The sequence below is a fragment of the Mesoplodon densirostris genome, chromosome 4 (genome assembly GCF_025265405.1).
Source record: "Mesoplodon densirostris isolate mMesDen1 chromosome 4, mMesDen1 primary haplotype, whole genome shotgun sequence".
In the NCBI taxonomy this organism is placed as follows: Eukaryota; Metazoa; Chordata; class Mammalia; order Artiodactyla; family Ziphiidae; genus Mesoplodon; species Mesoplodon densirostris.
Window position 1 is genome coordinate 61676968 of NC_082664.1, and position 12661 is coordinate 61689628.

A 12661-nucleotide genomic window follows, 5' to 3' on the forward strand; every position below is an offset into this window, starting at 1 on the left:
CTACAATGAGATATCATCTCACACCAGTCAGAATGGCCATCATCAAAAAATCTAGAAACAATAAATGCTGCAGAGGGTGTGGAAAAAAGGGAACACTCTTGCACTGCTGGTGGGAATGTGAATTGGTACAGCCACTATGGAGAACGGTATGGAGGTTCCTTAAAAAACTACAAATAGAACTACCATATGACCCAGCAATCCCACTACCGGGCATATACCCTGAGAAAACCATAATTCAAAACGAGTCATGTACCAAAATGTTCATAGCAGCCCTATTTACAATAGCCCGGAGCTGGAAACAACCTAAGTGTCCATCATCAGATGAATGGATAAAGAAGATGTGGCACATATATACAATGGAATATTACTCAGCCATAAAAAGAAACAAAATTGAGCTATTTGTAATGAGGTGGATGGACCTAGAGTCTGTCATACAGAGTGAAGTAAGTCAGAAAGAGAAAGACAAATACTGTATGCTGACACATATATATGGAATTTAAGGGAAAAAAATGTCATGAAGAACATAGGGGTAAGACAGGAATAAAGACACAGACCTACTAGAGAATGGACTTGAGGATATGGGGAGGGGGAAGGGTAAGCTGTGACAAAGCGAAAGAGCGGCATGGACACATATACACTACCAAACGTAAGGTAGATAGATAGTGGGAAGCAGCTGCATAGCACAGGGAGATCAGCTCAGTGCTTTGTGACCGCCTGGAGGGGTGGGATGGGGAGGGTGGGAGGGAGATGCAAAAGGGAGGGGATATGGGAACATATGTGTATGTATAACTGATTAAATTTGTTATAAAGCAGAAAAAAATAAAAATAAAAAAATAAAAAATAAAAATCAAAAACAAATGCTACAGAAACTTTTCTAAGTGGGAAACACATGAGAAGAAAAGGACCTACAAAAACAAACCCAAAATAATTAAGAAAATGGTAATAGGAACATACATGTCAATAACTACCTTAAACGTGAATGGATTCAATGCTCCAACCGAAAGACACAGGCTTGCTGAATGGATACAAAAACAAGACCCATATATGTGCTGTCTACAAGAGACCCACTTCAGACCTAGAGACACATACAGACTGAAAGTGATGGGATGTAAAAAGATATTTCATGCAAATGGAAATCAAAAGAAAGCTGGAGTAGCAATACTCATATCACATAAAATAGACTTTAAAATAAAGAACGTTACAAGAGACAAAGAAGGACACTACATAATGATCAAGGGATCAAACCAAGAAGAAGATATAACAATTATAAATATATATGCACCTAACATAGGAGAACCTCAATACATAAGGCAACTGCTAGCAGCTATAAAAGAGGAAATCGACAGTGACACAATAATAGTAAGGGACATTAACACCTCACTTACCCAAATGGACAGATCATCCAAACAGAAAATTAAGAAGGAAACACAAGCTTTAAATGACACAATAGAGCAGATAAATTTAATTGATATTTAGAGGACATTCCATCCAAAAACAGCAGATTACACTTTCTTCTCAAGTGCGCATGGAACATTCTCTAGGATAGATCACATCTTGGGTCACAAATCAAGCCTCAGCAAATTTAAGAAAACTGAAATCATATCAAGCATCTTTTTCAACCACAACGCTATGAGATTAGGAATCAATTACAGGGGAAAAAATGAAAAAACACAAACACATGGAGGCTAAACAATACGTTACTAATTAACCAAGAGGTCACTGAAGAAATCAAAGAGGAAATCAAAAAATACCTAGAGACAAATGACAATGAAAACACGATACAAACCTACGGGATGCAGCAAAAGCAGTTCTAAGAGGGAAGTTTATAGCAATAAAATCCTACCTTAAGAAACAAGAAACATCTCAAATAAACAACCTAACCTTACACCTAAAGCAATTAGAGAAAGAAGAACAAAAAACCCCGAAGTTAGCAGAAGAAAAGAAATCATGAAGATCAGAGCACAAATAAATGAAATAGAAACAAAGAAAACAAGAGCAAATATCAATAAAACTAAAAGCTGGTTCTTTGAGAAGATAAACAAAATTGATAAACCGTTAGCCAGACTCATCAAGAAAAACAGGGAGAGGACTCAAATCAATAAAATTAGAAATGAAAAAGGAGAAGTTACAACAGACACCGCAGAAATACAAAGCATCCTAAGAGACTAGCACAAGCAACTCCATGCCAATAAAATGGACAACCTGGAAGAAATGGACAAATTCTTAGAAAGGTATAACCTTCCAAGGCTGAAGCAGGAAGAAATAGAAAATATGAACAGACCAATCACAAGTAATGAAATTGAAACTGTGTTAAAAGTCTTCCAACAAACCAAAGTCCAGGACCAGATGGCTTCACAGGTGAATTCTATCAAACATTTAGAGAAGAGCTAACACCCATCCTTCTCAAACTCTTCCAAAGGCTCAAGAGGGAGGGGATATGGGGATATATGTATACATATAGCTGATTCACTTTGTTGTACAGCAGAAACTAACACAACGCTGTAAAGCAAAAATACTCCAATAAAGATAAAAACAAACAAACATTGGTTTTGGGCGGGAAAAAAATCAACAAAATCAAGCAACAAAATTGATGAATCTTTAGCTAGATTAACCAAGAAAAAGAGAAGACTCAAATTACTAAAACCAGTAATTAAAGTATTACTAGCAATCTTACAGAAACGAAAAAGATCTTGAGAACAATAGTATGTCAACAGATTACATAACCTAGGTGAAACTGACAAATTACTAAAAACACATAAACTACTAAACCTAACTCAAGAAGAAATAGAAAATCTGATTAGACCTAAAACAAATAAACAGACTGAGTTAGTATAGTTGGCCCTTCGTATCCATGGGTTCTGCAGCCACAGATTCAACTAACTGTAGATCAAAAAAAAATTTTTTTTTCATTTCCAGAAAGTTCCAAAAAGCAAAACTTAAATTGGCCACACATTGGTAACTACTTACATAGCATATACATTTTATTCAGTATTATAAGGAATCTAGAGATGATTTAAAATATACAGGAGGAAGGATGTGCATAGGTTATTTACAAATACATTTTATGAAAGGGACTTGAGCATCCTCCGATTTTGGTATTCATGGGGGTCCTGGAACCAATCCCCTTTGGATACCAAAAAGAAAAACCCAGGGCCAGTTGGATTCAGTAGTGAATTATACCAAAAGTTTACTGAAGAATTAATACCAATCATTCTCAAACTCTTCCAGAAAATAAAAGAGGAGGAACTCTTCCTAACTCATTCATTCTATGAGGCCAGTATTACCCTGATATGATAGTCAGACAAATACATCACAAGAAAAGAAAACCACACATCAATATTTGTTATAAATATAGATGCAAAATCCTCAACAAAATACTAGCAAAGCAAATCCAACAGCATGTAAAAACAATTATATATCATGACAGTGGAATTTATTCCAAGAATACAAGGTTGGTTCAACATACGAAACTAAACCAATGTTAAACACAATATTAAAAGAATAAAGAAGGAAATAACCCATGATCACTCAACAGACAAAGAAAAGAGATTTAACAAAATCCAACACCCTTTCAGGATCAAAGCACTCAACAAACTAGGACTGAAGGGAACTTCCTCAACCTTATAAGGGGCATGTATGAAAAACTCACAGCTCACATACTTAACAGTGAAAGGCTGAAAGCTTTCACCTTAAGACCAGTAACAAGACAGGGATGCTCACTCTCTCCACATTGATTCAACATTGTACTAGAGATTCTAACCAGGCAGTTAGGCAAGAAAAAGAAATAAAAGGCACCCAGACTGGGGGGGAACAAAAAAGTAAAACTATCTCCATTTGAAGATGACATAATCTTACACATAAAAAAAAAAAAAACCTAAACCATACATACATACACACACACACAAACACACACACACAAACTAGTAGAGCTAACAAACAAGTTCAGGAAAGCTGTAGGATACAAAATCAAAAAAGAAAAATCAGTATATTTCTATACAACAGCAATGAGCCACCTGAAAATGAAATTAAGAAAACATTTCCATTTACAAGAGAAAAAAAAGAATAAAATACTTAGGAATAAATTTAACAAAGTGGAAATCTTATACTCTGAAAACTACAAAACACTGCTGAAAGAAAGTAAATAAGATCTAAATAAATGGAAATACATCCCATGTTCATAGATTGGAAGACTTAATACTGTCAAGATGGCAATACTCTCCAAATTTATGTACAGAGTCAATGCAATCCCTATCAAAATTCCAAATGCCTCTTTCGTAAAAACAGACAAGTAGATCCTAAAATTCATATGGAAATGCAAGGGATAGCATTTCCTTTTACAGAGATATATATTCATAGATACATACAAACATACCTACCTTTGGCTGTCTACCTATCTATCTACACACATATTAGCCAAAACAATATTGAAAATGAAGAACAATGTTCGAGTATTCATACTTCCCTATTTCAAAACTTACTACAAGGTTACAATAATAAAGACAGCTTGGTAATAGCCTAAGTAAAGACAGATAGACCAATGGAGTAGAAATGAGTATCCAGAAATAAACTCTTAAACTTACCGTCAATTACAATGCAAAGTTACACCATGTTCATGGACTGGAAGAATTAATATTGTTAAAATAGCTATACTGCCCAAGGCAATCTACAGATTCAATGCAATCTCTATCAAATTACCAAGGGCATTTTTCACAGAACTAGAACAAATAATTTTAAAATTTGTATGGAACCACAAAAAAAACCCATATAGCCAAAACAATCTTGAGAAAGATGAACAGAGCCAGAAGAATCACACTCCCTGACCTCAGACTATACTACAAAGCTATATTAATCAAGCCAGTATGGTACTGGCACAAAAACAAACACATAGATCAATGGAACAGAATAGAGAGTCCAGAAATAAATCCACACACTTATGGTCAATTAATCTATGACAAAGGAGGCAAGAATATACAACTGGGAAAAGACAGTCTCTCCAATACGTGGTGCTGGGAAAACTGGACAGCTACATGTAAAAGAATGAAATTAGAATATTTTCTCACACCATATACAAAAATAAACTCAAAGTGGATTAAAGACCTAAATGTAAGATCAGAAACCATAAAAACTCTTGGAAGGGGGCTTCCCTGGTGGCTCAGTGGTTAAGAATCTGCCTGCCAATGCAGGGGACATGGGTTTGAGCCCTGGAAGATCCCACATGCCGTGGAGCAGCTATGCCCGTGCACCACAACTACTGAGCCTGCTCTAGAGCCCACGAGCCACAACTACTGAGCCCGCGTGCCACAACTACTGAAGCCCACGCACCTAGAGCCCATACTCCACAACAAGAGAAGCCACTGCAATGATGAGCCTGCGCACCACAATGAAGAGTAGCCCCCACTCACCGCAACTAGAGAAAGCCTACATGCAGCAACAAGGACCCAACATAGTCAAAAATAAATAAATAAAATAAATAAATTTTTAAAAAGAAAAAAAACAGCAACTCCTGGAAGAAAACATAGGCAGAACACTTTCTGACAAAAATTATAGCAATATTTTTTTGGATCTGTTACCTATGGCAAAGGAAACAAAAGTAAAAATAAAGGCCTAATTAAACTTTTAAAAGCCTTTGCACAGCAAATAAAACCATCTACAAAATGAAAAGACAACCTAATGAATGGGAGAAAATATTTGCAAATGACCTGACCAATAAAGGGTTACTATCCAAAATATATAAACAGTTCATACAATTCTATGTCAAAAACACACACAACCCAATTTAAAAATGAGTGAAAGACCTGAAAAGACATTTTTCCAAAGAAGACAAATAGATGGCCAACAGGCACTTAAAAAGATGCTCAACGTCGCTAATCATCAGAGAAATGCAAATCAAAACCACAATGAGGGCCTCCCTGGTGGCGCAAGTGATTGAGAGTCCGCCTGCCGATGCAGGGGATACGGGTTCATGCCCCGGTCTGGGAGGATCCCATATGCCGCGGAGCGGCTGGGCCCGTGAGCCATGGCCGCTGAGCCTGCGCGTCCGGAGCCTGCGCGTCCGGAGCCTGTGCTCCGCAACGGGGGAGGCCACAACAGTGAGAGGCCCGCATACCGCAAAAAAAAAAAAAAAAAAAACCACAATGAGATATCACTTCATACCTGTCAGAAAGGTTATCATCAAAAAGACCACAAACCACAAATGCTGGCAAGGATGTGGAGAAAAGAGAACCCTCGGACGCTGTTGGTGGGAATGTAAACTGCTGCAGCCACTGTGGAAAACATTATGGAGGTTTCTCAAAAACTAAAAATAGAGCTACCATATGATCCAGCAATTCCACTCCTGGGCATACATCCGAAGAATACAAAGATTAATTTGAAAAGATACATGCACCACAATGTTCATTGCAGCATTATTTACAATTGCCAATATATGGAAGCAACCTAAGTGTCCATCAACAGATGAATGAATAAAGAAGATGTGATAGATACAGATATAGATACAATGGAATGTTACTCAGTCATAAAAAAGAATAAAATTTTGCCTTTTGCAACAACATGGGAACCCGGAGGGTATTATGCTTACTGAAATGACTGAGACAGAGAAAGATAGATACTGTATGTTATCACTGTGTGTGGGATCTAAAAAAATAAAACAAGTGAATACAACAAAACAGAAACTGACTCACAGATATAATGAACAAACTAGTGGTTACCAGTGGGGAGGGGGAGGGGCAGGAAAAAGGAGAGGGTTAAGATGTACAAACTACTATGCATAAAGTAAATAAGCTACAAGGATATATTGTACAGCACAGGGAATACTGCCAATATTTTATAATAACTTTAAATGGAGGATAATCTATAGAAGTTCTGAATCACTGTGTTGTACACCTGAAACTAATATAATATTGTAAATGAACTATATCAATAAAAAAAGTATGGTCAATTGATTTTTAACAGCAGTACCAATACAAAATTAATGAGGAAAGAGGAGTCTTTTCAACAAATGGTATTGGGACAAGTGAATATCTACCCACTAACAAATGAATCTGGACCCATACTTTATACCATATATAAAAATTAATTTTAAATGGATCACAGACCTTAATGTAAGAGCTAAAACTCTTAGAAGGAAGCACAGGAAGGAAGGAAATCTTTGTGACCTTATTTTAAACACTGGTTTCATAAATATAACACCAAAAGCATACACAACCAAAGGGAAAAAAAAGATAAACTAGATTTCACCAAAATTAAAAACCTTGGGCTTCCCTGGTGGCGCAGTGGTTGAGAGTCCACCTGCCGATGCAGGGGACACGGGTTCGTGCCCCGGTCTGGGAAGATCCCACATGCCGCGGAGCGGCTGGGCCCATGAGCCATGGCCACTGAGCCTGCGCGTCCGGAGACTGTGCTCCACAACGGGAGAGGCCACAAAAGTGAGAGGCCCGCGTACCACACACACACACAAAAAAATTAAAAACCTTGGTGCTTCAAAGGTCACCATCAAGAAAGTAAAAAGACAATCCAGGGCCTCCCTGGTGGCGCAGTGGTTGAGAGTCCGCCTGCCGATGCAGGGGATGCGGGTTCGTGCCCCGGTCTGGGAGGATCCCATATGCCGCGGAGCGGCTGGGCCCGTGAGCCATGGCCGCTGGGCCTGCGCGTCCGGAGCCTGTGCTCCGCAACGGGAGAGGCCACAACAGTGAGAGGCCCACATACCGCAAAAAGAGGGGGAAAAAAAAAAAAAAAAAAAAGACAATCCACAGGAGAAAATATTTGCAAATCATATACCTGATAAGGGTCTAATTTTGTTAATGTATAAAGAACTCTTATGACTTCAACAATAAAAAGACAAATAATCCAATTTTTTAAATGGTAAAGAACTGAATAGATATTTCTCCAAAGAAGACAACACAAATGGCCAATAAGCACATGTGAGGTTGCTCAACATCATTAGTCATCGGGGGACTGCAAATCAAAACCACAACGAGATATACCACTTTACACTCATCATTAGAGTGACTATTTAGAATAAAAAAGTATCGGAAAGGATGTGGGAAATTCGACCCTCATAAACTGCCAGTGGAGATGTAAAATGGCACAGCATCTGTGGAAAACAATTTGGCAGTTCTTCCAAAAGTTAAACATACAGTAAATATGACCCAGTAATTCCATTCCTAGGTATATACCCAAGAGAACTTAAAATATTCATTAAAAAAAATTTGTACATGAATGTCCATAGCAGCATTAGTCATAGGAGTCAAAAAGTACAAACAACCCAAATATCCATTAAACTATGAATGAATATTCAAAATATAGTATATCTAGACAATGAAACATTTTTCAGCCATAAAAAGGAATGAAGTACTGTTACATGGTACAACACGAAAGACTCTTGAAAGTGTGCTAAGTAGATGAAGCCAGACACAAAAGGCCACATATCGTATGATCCATTTACACGAAATGTCCAGAATAGACAAATTCACAGAGACAGAAAGTAGATTAGTGGTGGCCAAGGGATGGAGTGAGGTGAAAATTGGGAATGTACTAATAAGGACAGGGTTTCTTTTTAGGGTGATAAAAATATTCCAAAATTGTGGTGATAGCTGCACAACATAATGAACATTAAAAAAAATCACTGAATTCAATACTATAAAAGGGTAAATTTTATGTTATATGATTATACCTCAATAAAAAATTATTTTTTAACTTAAAAAAAAAATTTAAAAAGCCGAGCAGTGTTGTGCTATCCTAGGTCCCAGGCCAGTGTTGTGAGCATAGTGCATTTAGCCAAAAAAAACATCCAGATGAAGATATTGTTCACAGAGTTGTTTTTCGTGAAGGGAAATATGTGCAATCTGAAATTCTCTCTCATCCCACAAATCCTTATCTTTCTATATATCCTATCTCTTTGAATGAGTAAGTTGCCATAACCAGAAACTGGGAGTCATTCTAGATTCCTTTTCTCTCTCTGATCCTTTGCATACAATCATTAAATTCCTACCCACTATAGTTCTTAGCTACTATATATTTCCCATTCAGTACCCTCTTCTCTACCCCTACTTGACGACTCTGTCACCTCTCCCTTACACCCTGCTTCTAGTTTTGTTGTCCTTACACCTAACCTACATACTACTATCAGGAAGATCTATTTAAACCAAAAGTCTAACCACTGCAATACTTCAAGGGCTCTCCAGCACCTACATCACTTGGAACAAACTTTCGTCTACAACAAGGATCATTGCACATCACTCCCTGAGCCCACTTTACACTCTAGTAATACGGCTCCCAGTCTGCTGTACACACCATGTTGTTTTCATTCCTGCTCTGCTTAAGCTATTGGCTCAGCCTGGAAAGGCTTTCATAAACACTCAAGAAAATGTAATCTCTCCCACCCCTCAATTTCCTCAGCACTTTGTATGTATGCTTCAGTAAGCACTTCATCCGTTTCTACTTTGTTCTATGCTTTTGTCTTCTCTCCCTTAACAGACAGTATGACACCAGTGGCCCAGACTATGTCTTAGTCCATTTAGAACTTCCATATAACTGTCATCTGTATTTACATTCATACATATATAAAATCACTAGACACACTATGGTTGAATAAATGAATACAACGGCAACAGAACTTTTAAATTTACATAATAAGAAAGCGATAACCATAACTGCCCCAAAGTTTAACGGGGTTTTTGACATTTTTAATACAAATAGTTTTTTTAAAATACGGCGACATAAATGCCCCTAAATATGTCAACAAAGACACCTGTAAACACTTAGTGAGAAAAATCCCTGCAACCTGATTATAAACTGAACCTAAAAAAAAAAAAAGAAAGAAAAAGGAAATTGTGAACACTGGGAGCTCAGGATCTCCAGATTTTACATTAACACGGCCTTTCACATTAACAAGACAGAAAGAAACGAAGAACAATCTCATTTACGGTAAAGCAACTCAAAAAAGCATTCTTTATTAAAAGAAAACGCAGACTTAGAATCCCGATTCCCTATCCAGGCTTAGGTGTCTTTTCAAGCAACCTGAAGTTTCAGTACTAAAGGGAACTCATTTCAGAGTATCTGTCCTCAAGTTTCTCACTGTCGGGGAAACCACGTGTTATTGACCTCTGTTCAAAATAAATATCACGACCGAAAGGCTAATTCATTTTAGGAATCGGGAAACACACCCTTGTAAAGTCCTGCTAAGCTAATGCTCTGTTCATCTTCCTGATCTCCAGGTCCCCTTACACCACACAAAAAAACCGCCCAGGCATCCCAGGAACCTGGCTACTGTCTCGGACACAGGCCGTAGCCCGGCGACAGGTGAGAACTGGCTTCAGGACCTCCGACCACCGCCGCTGAGACCCCAAAGCCAAAGTCGGCTGCTACCTTCCCCGGGCGGCTCCCGCGACCCCTGAGCCAAGTGACCCGGATCGCGCCTGGACTCACCCGGCGAAGCTGTCCCAGGACCAGCCCCAAGTGCGGCTGAGAGACAGTCCCTGGGCCCTCCATGGCGTCAAGGCTGCCCTGGCAGTCGGCGCCGTATCCAGGGCCTGGCCGAGCCACCACCAGCGGTACCGGACACGCAGCGTTCGGTCCGGAACCCAAACCCGCACCGGCAACCGGAGCAGACCACTGCGGAGCCGGCTGCGGGGAGGTGCCAGAGATGAACGGCGCCTACGGGCCTCAAGTGTCCACGCTGCCCAGCCGGGGAGCTTCAGCCCCTAGGTTACGCTTTGCGTCCTGAAGATCCGAAGGTCCAAGCCCGCCCGCATGAGCCTGCGACCTGCACTCTCCTCGCCGCCCTACCCCTCGGTTTGGTTTCGGCCAGACCGCCGCACGGAGGCGGGGTCGCAAGGACTCCGTTAATTTCCCCTCCTACTTCGCGCGAGGTTAGTAGACGTGTCCCGGTCGTTCTCTCTTAAAGGGGCCGGGGCTCTACCTGGCGGAGCTACCAAGCCTTGGAAATCGAGAGGCTTGAGGCTGAGAGAATGGGATTCGACCTCCAGGCCTGCTCTGTGGTGTGGGCCGCACCGCCCCGAACGTCAGGACTAGGTCTCAGGAGTCCCCACCTCGGGTGCCGGCGACGAGGCTTCTCCCGGAGGCCCCTCGGCGTAACCCGGCGGGGTGAGCGCGAAGCGCCCCCTCGGCCCGGGTGCCGGCGCCTGGCCCAGCCCCAGCCCCCATCGCTTTCCTCTCGCAGCCCCGCTAGAGCCTGCTGTCCGCACCCCACGGAAGCCCTGACGGCCTCGTACCCTGAGGGAGCCCGCCGGCCCAGGGAAACCGGCCGCCGTCTTCATTCCTGTCAGAAAATGGCTTGCAGGGCCCGCGCCTCCTGCCAACCGTGTCCGGACTTTGGACAGGAAGGCGTCTCGGGTCAGCTGTGTTCTGGGCAAAGTTTAACCTCTCCCACGCAAGAGGACATCGATCTGGCCTCCTCTGCCCAGCGAAGGGTTCGAGGGCTTTACTCACTTTTACCTGAGTTACCTGGGCACTTGCTGGGCAAAACTCTTTAAACTCCATGAGCTCCTAGTTACCCAAATGCTAAATCAAACCCGTATGGACCTTAGCTGGGCGCGTGCTGTTCTCCTCTGAGGAAGGGAAGCTAAAAGTAGCATCTTGCCTTCTAAATTTAGGACCCTATATTTAGGTCTGTCGAATAAAATACCCAGGGCTGGATCTGTTCTTGGGGAATGGGTTTTAGCTAACACAGGTGTAAAGGATCACCCATCTCTGAGTCTTCTAACTGAAGTCCTTAATGAAGCAACTCAAAAAGCCACAGATACTTCTTCCTAAACAAATCACCCGAGAGAACTCAATAATTGAACAGAATCTTAGATCCTTAGGAAACTTCCCTAATGTTAAGCTCTAGCAGCAACAGAACTATTGTGCCAAAAAGAATCCAGAAATGGCCCAAGTTCACGGCAAGTGATTTTCAGGACCAAAATGCAGGCTAGTTTTTTGGAACTCAAAGTGCTCTCTCTCATTTGCCACATCAGCTTAAGGAGTTTCAGGAACTTTCACAAGTAGCAAAGAGTAGCAGAAATTGCTTAATGATTCTCCATTTTTAAGGTATTACACAACCTTCATGTGTTGGACAGTGTGTGCTGAAACTAAACTATGTGAATAGTTCACTAAAATCAGAACAGAAGGGGCTTCCCTGGTGACGCTGTGGTTAAAAATCCGCCTGCCAGGGCCTCCCTGGTGGCGCAAGTGGTTGAGAGTCCGCCTGCCGATGCAGGGGATACGGGTTCGTGCCCCGGTCTGGGAGGATCCCATATGCCGCGGAGCGGCTGGGCCCGTGAGCCATGGCCGCTGAGCCTGCGCGTCCGGAGCCTGCGCGTCCGGAGCCTGTGCTCCGCAACGGGGGAGGCCACAACAGTGAGAGGCCCGCATACCGCAAAAAAAAAAAAAAAAAAAAAATCCGCCTGCCAGTGTAGGGCACATGGGTTCGAGCCCTGGTCCAGTAGGATCCCACATGCCGCAGAGCAACCAAGCCCGTGCGCCACAACTACTGAGCCCGTGCTCTGGAGCCCACGAGCCACAACTACTGAGCCTGTACTCTAGAACCCATGCTCCGCGACAAGAGAAGCCACTGCAATGAGAAGCCCGCGCACTGCAACGAAGAGTGGCCCCCGCTCGCTGCAACTAGAGAAAGCCCACGTACAGCTACGAAGACCCAATG

General features: G+C 41.5%; 1 protein-coding gene across 5 annotated transcripts in view; it reads right to left on the reverse strand.

Annotated features, from left to right (window-relative positions):
* Window positions 1-12661, reverse strand: part of MIA2 (MIA SH3 domain ER export factor 2) — a 111919-nt gene that overhangs the window by 80283 nt on the left and 18975 nt on the right. For 2 of the 5 annotated variants that reach the window (XM_060096288.1, XM_060096286.1), the window contains exon 1: window positions 10426-10819. The exons of 2 other annotated variants lie outside the window; for them this stretch is intronic. In XM_060096288.1, coding sequence (XP_059952271.1) covers window positions 10426-10488 — 63 coding nt within the window. In that variant the 5' untranslated portion in view covers window positions 10489-10819. Of the gene's footprint in view, window positions 1-10425; window positions 10820-11231; window positions 11305-12661 lie in introns of those variants that run through there. One more of the 5 variants, XM_060096287.1, reaches the window with a different exon arrangement.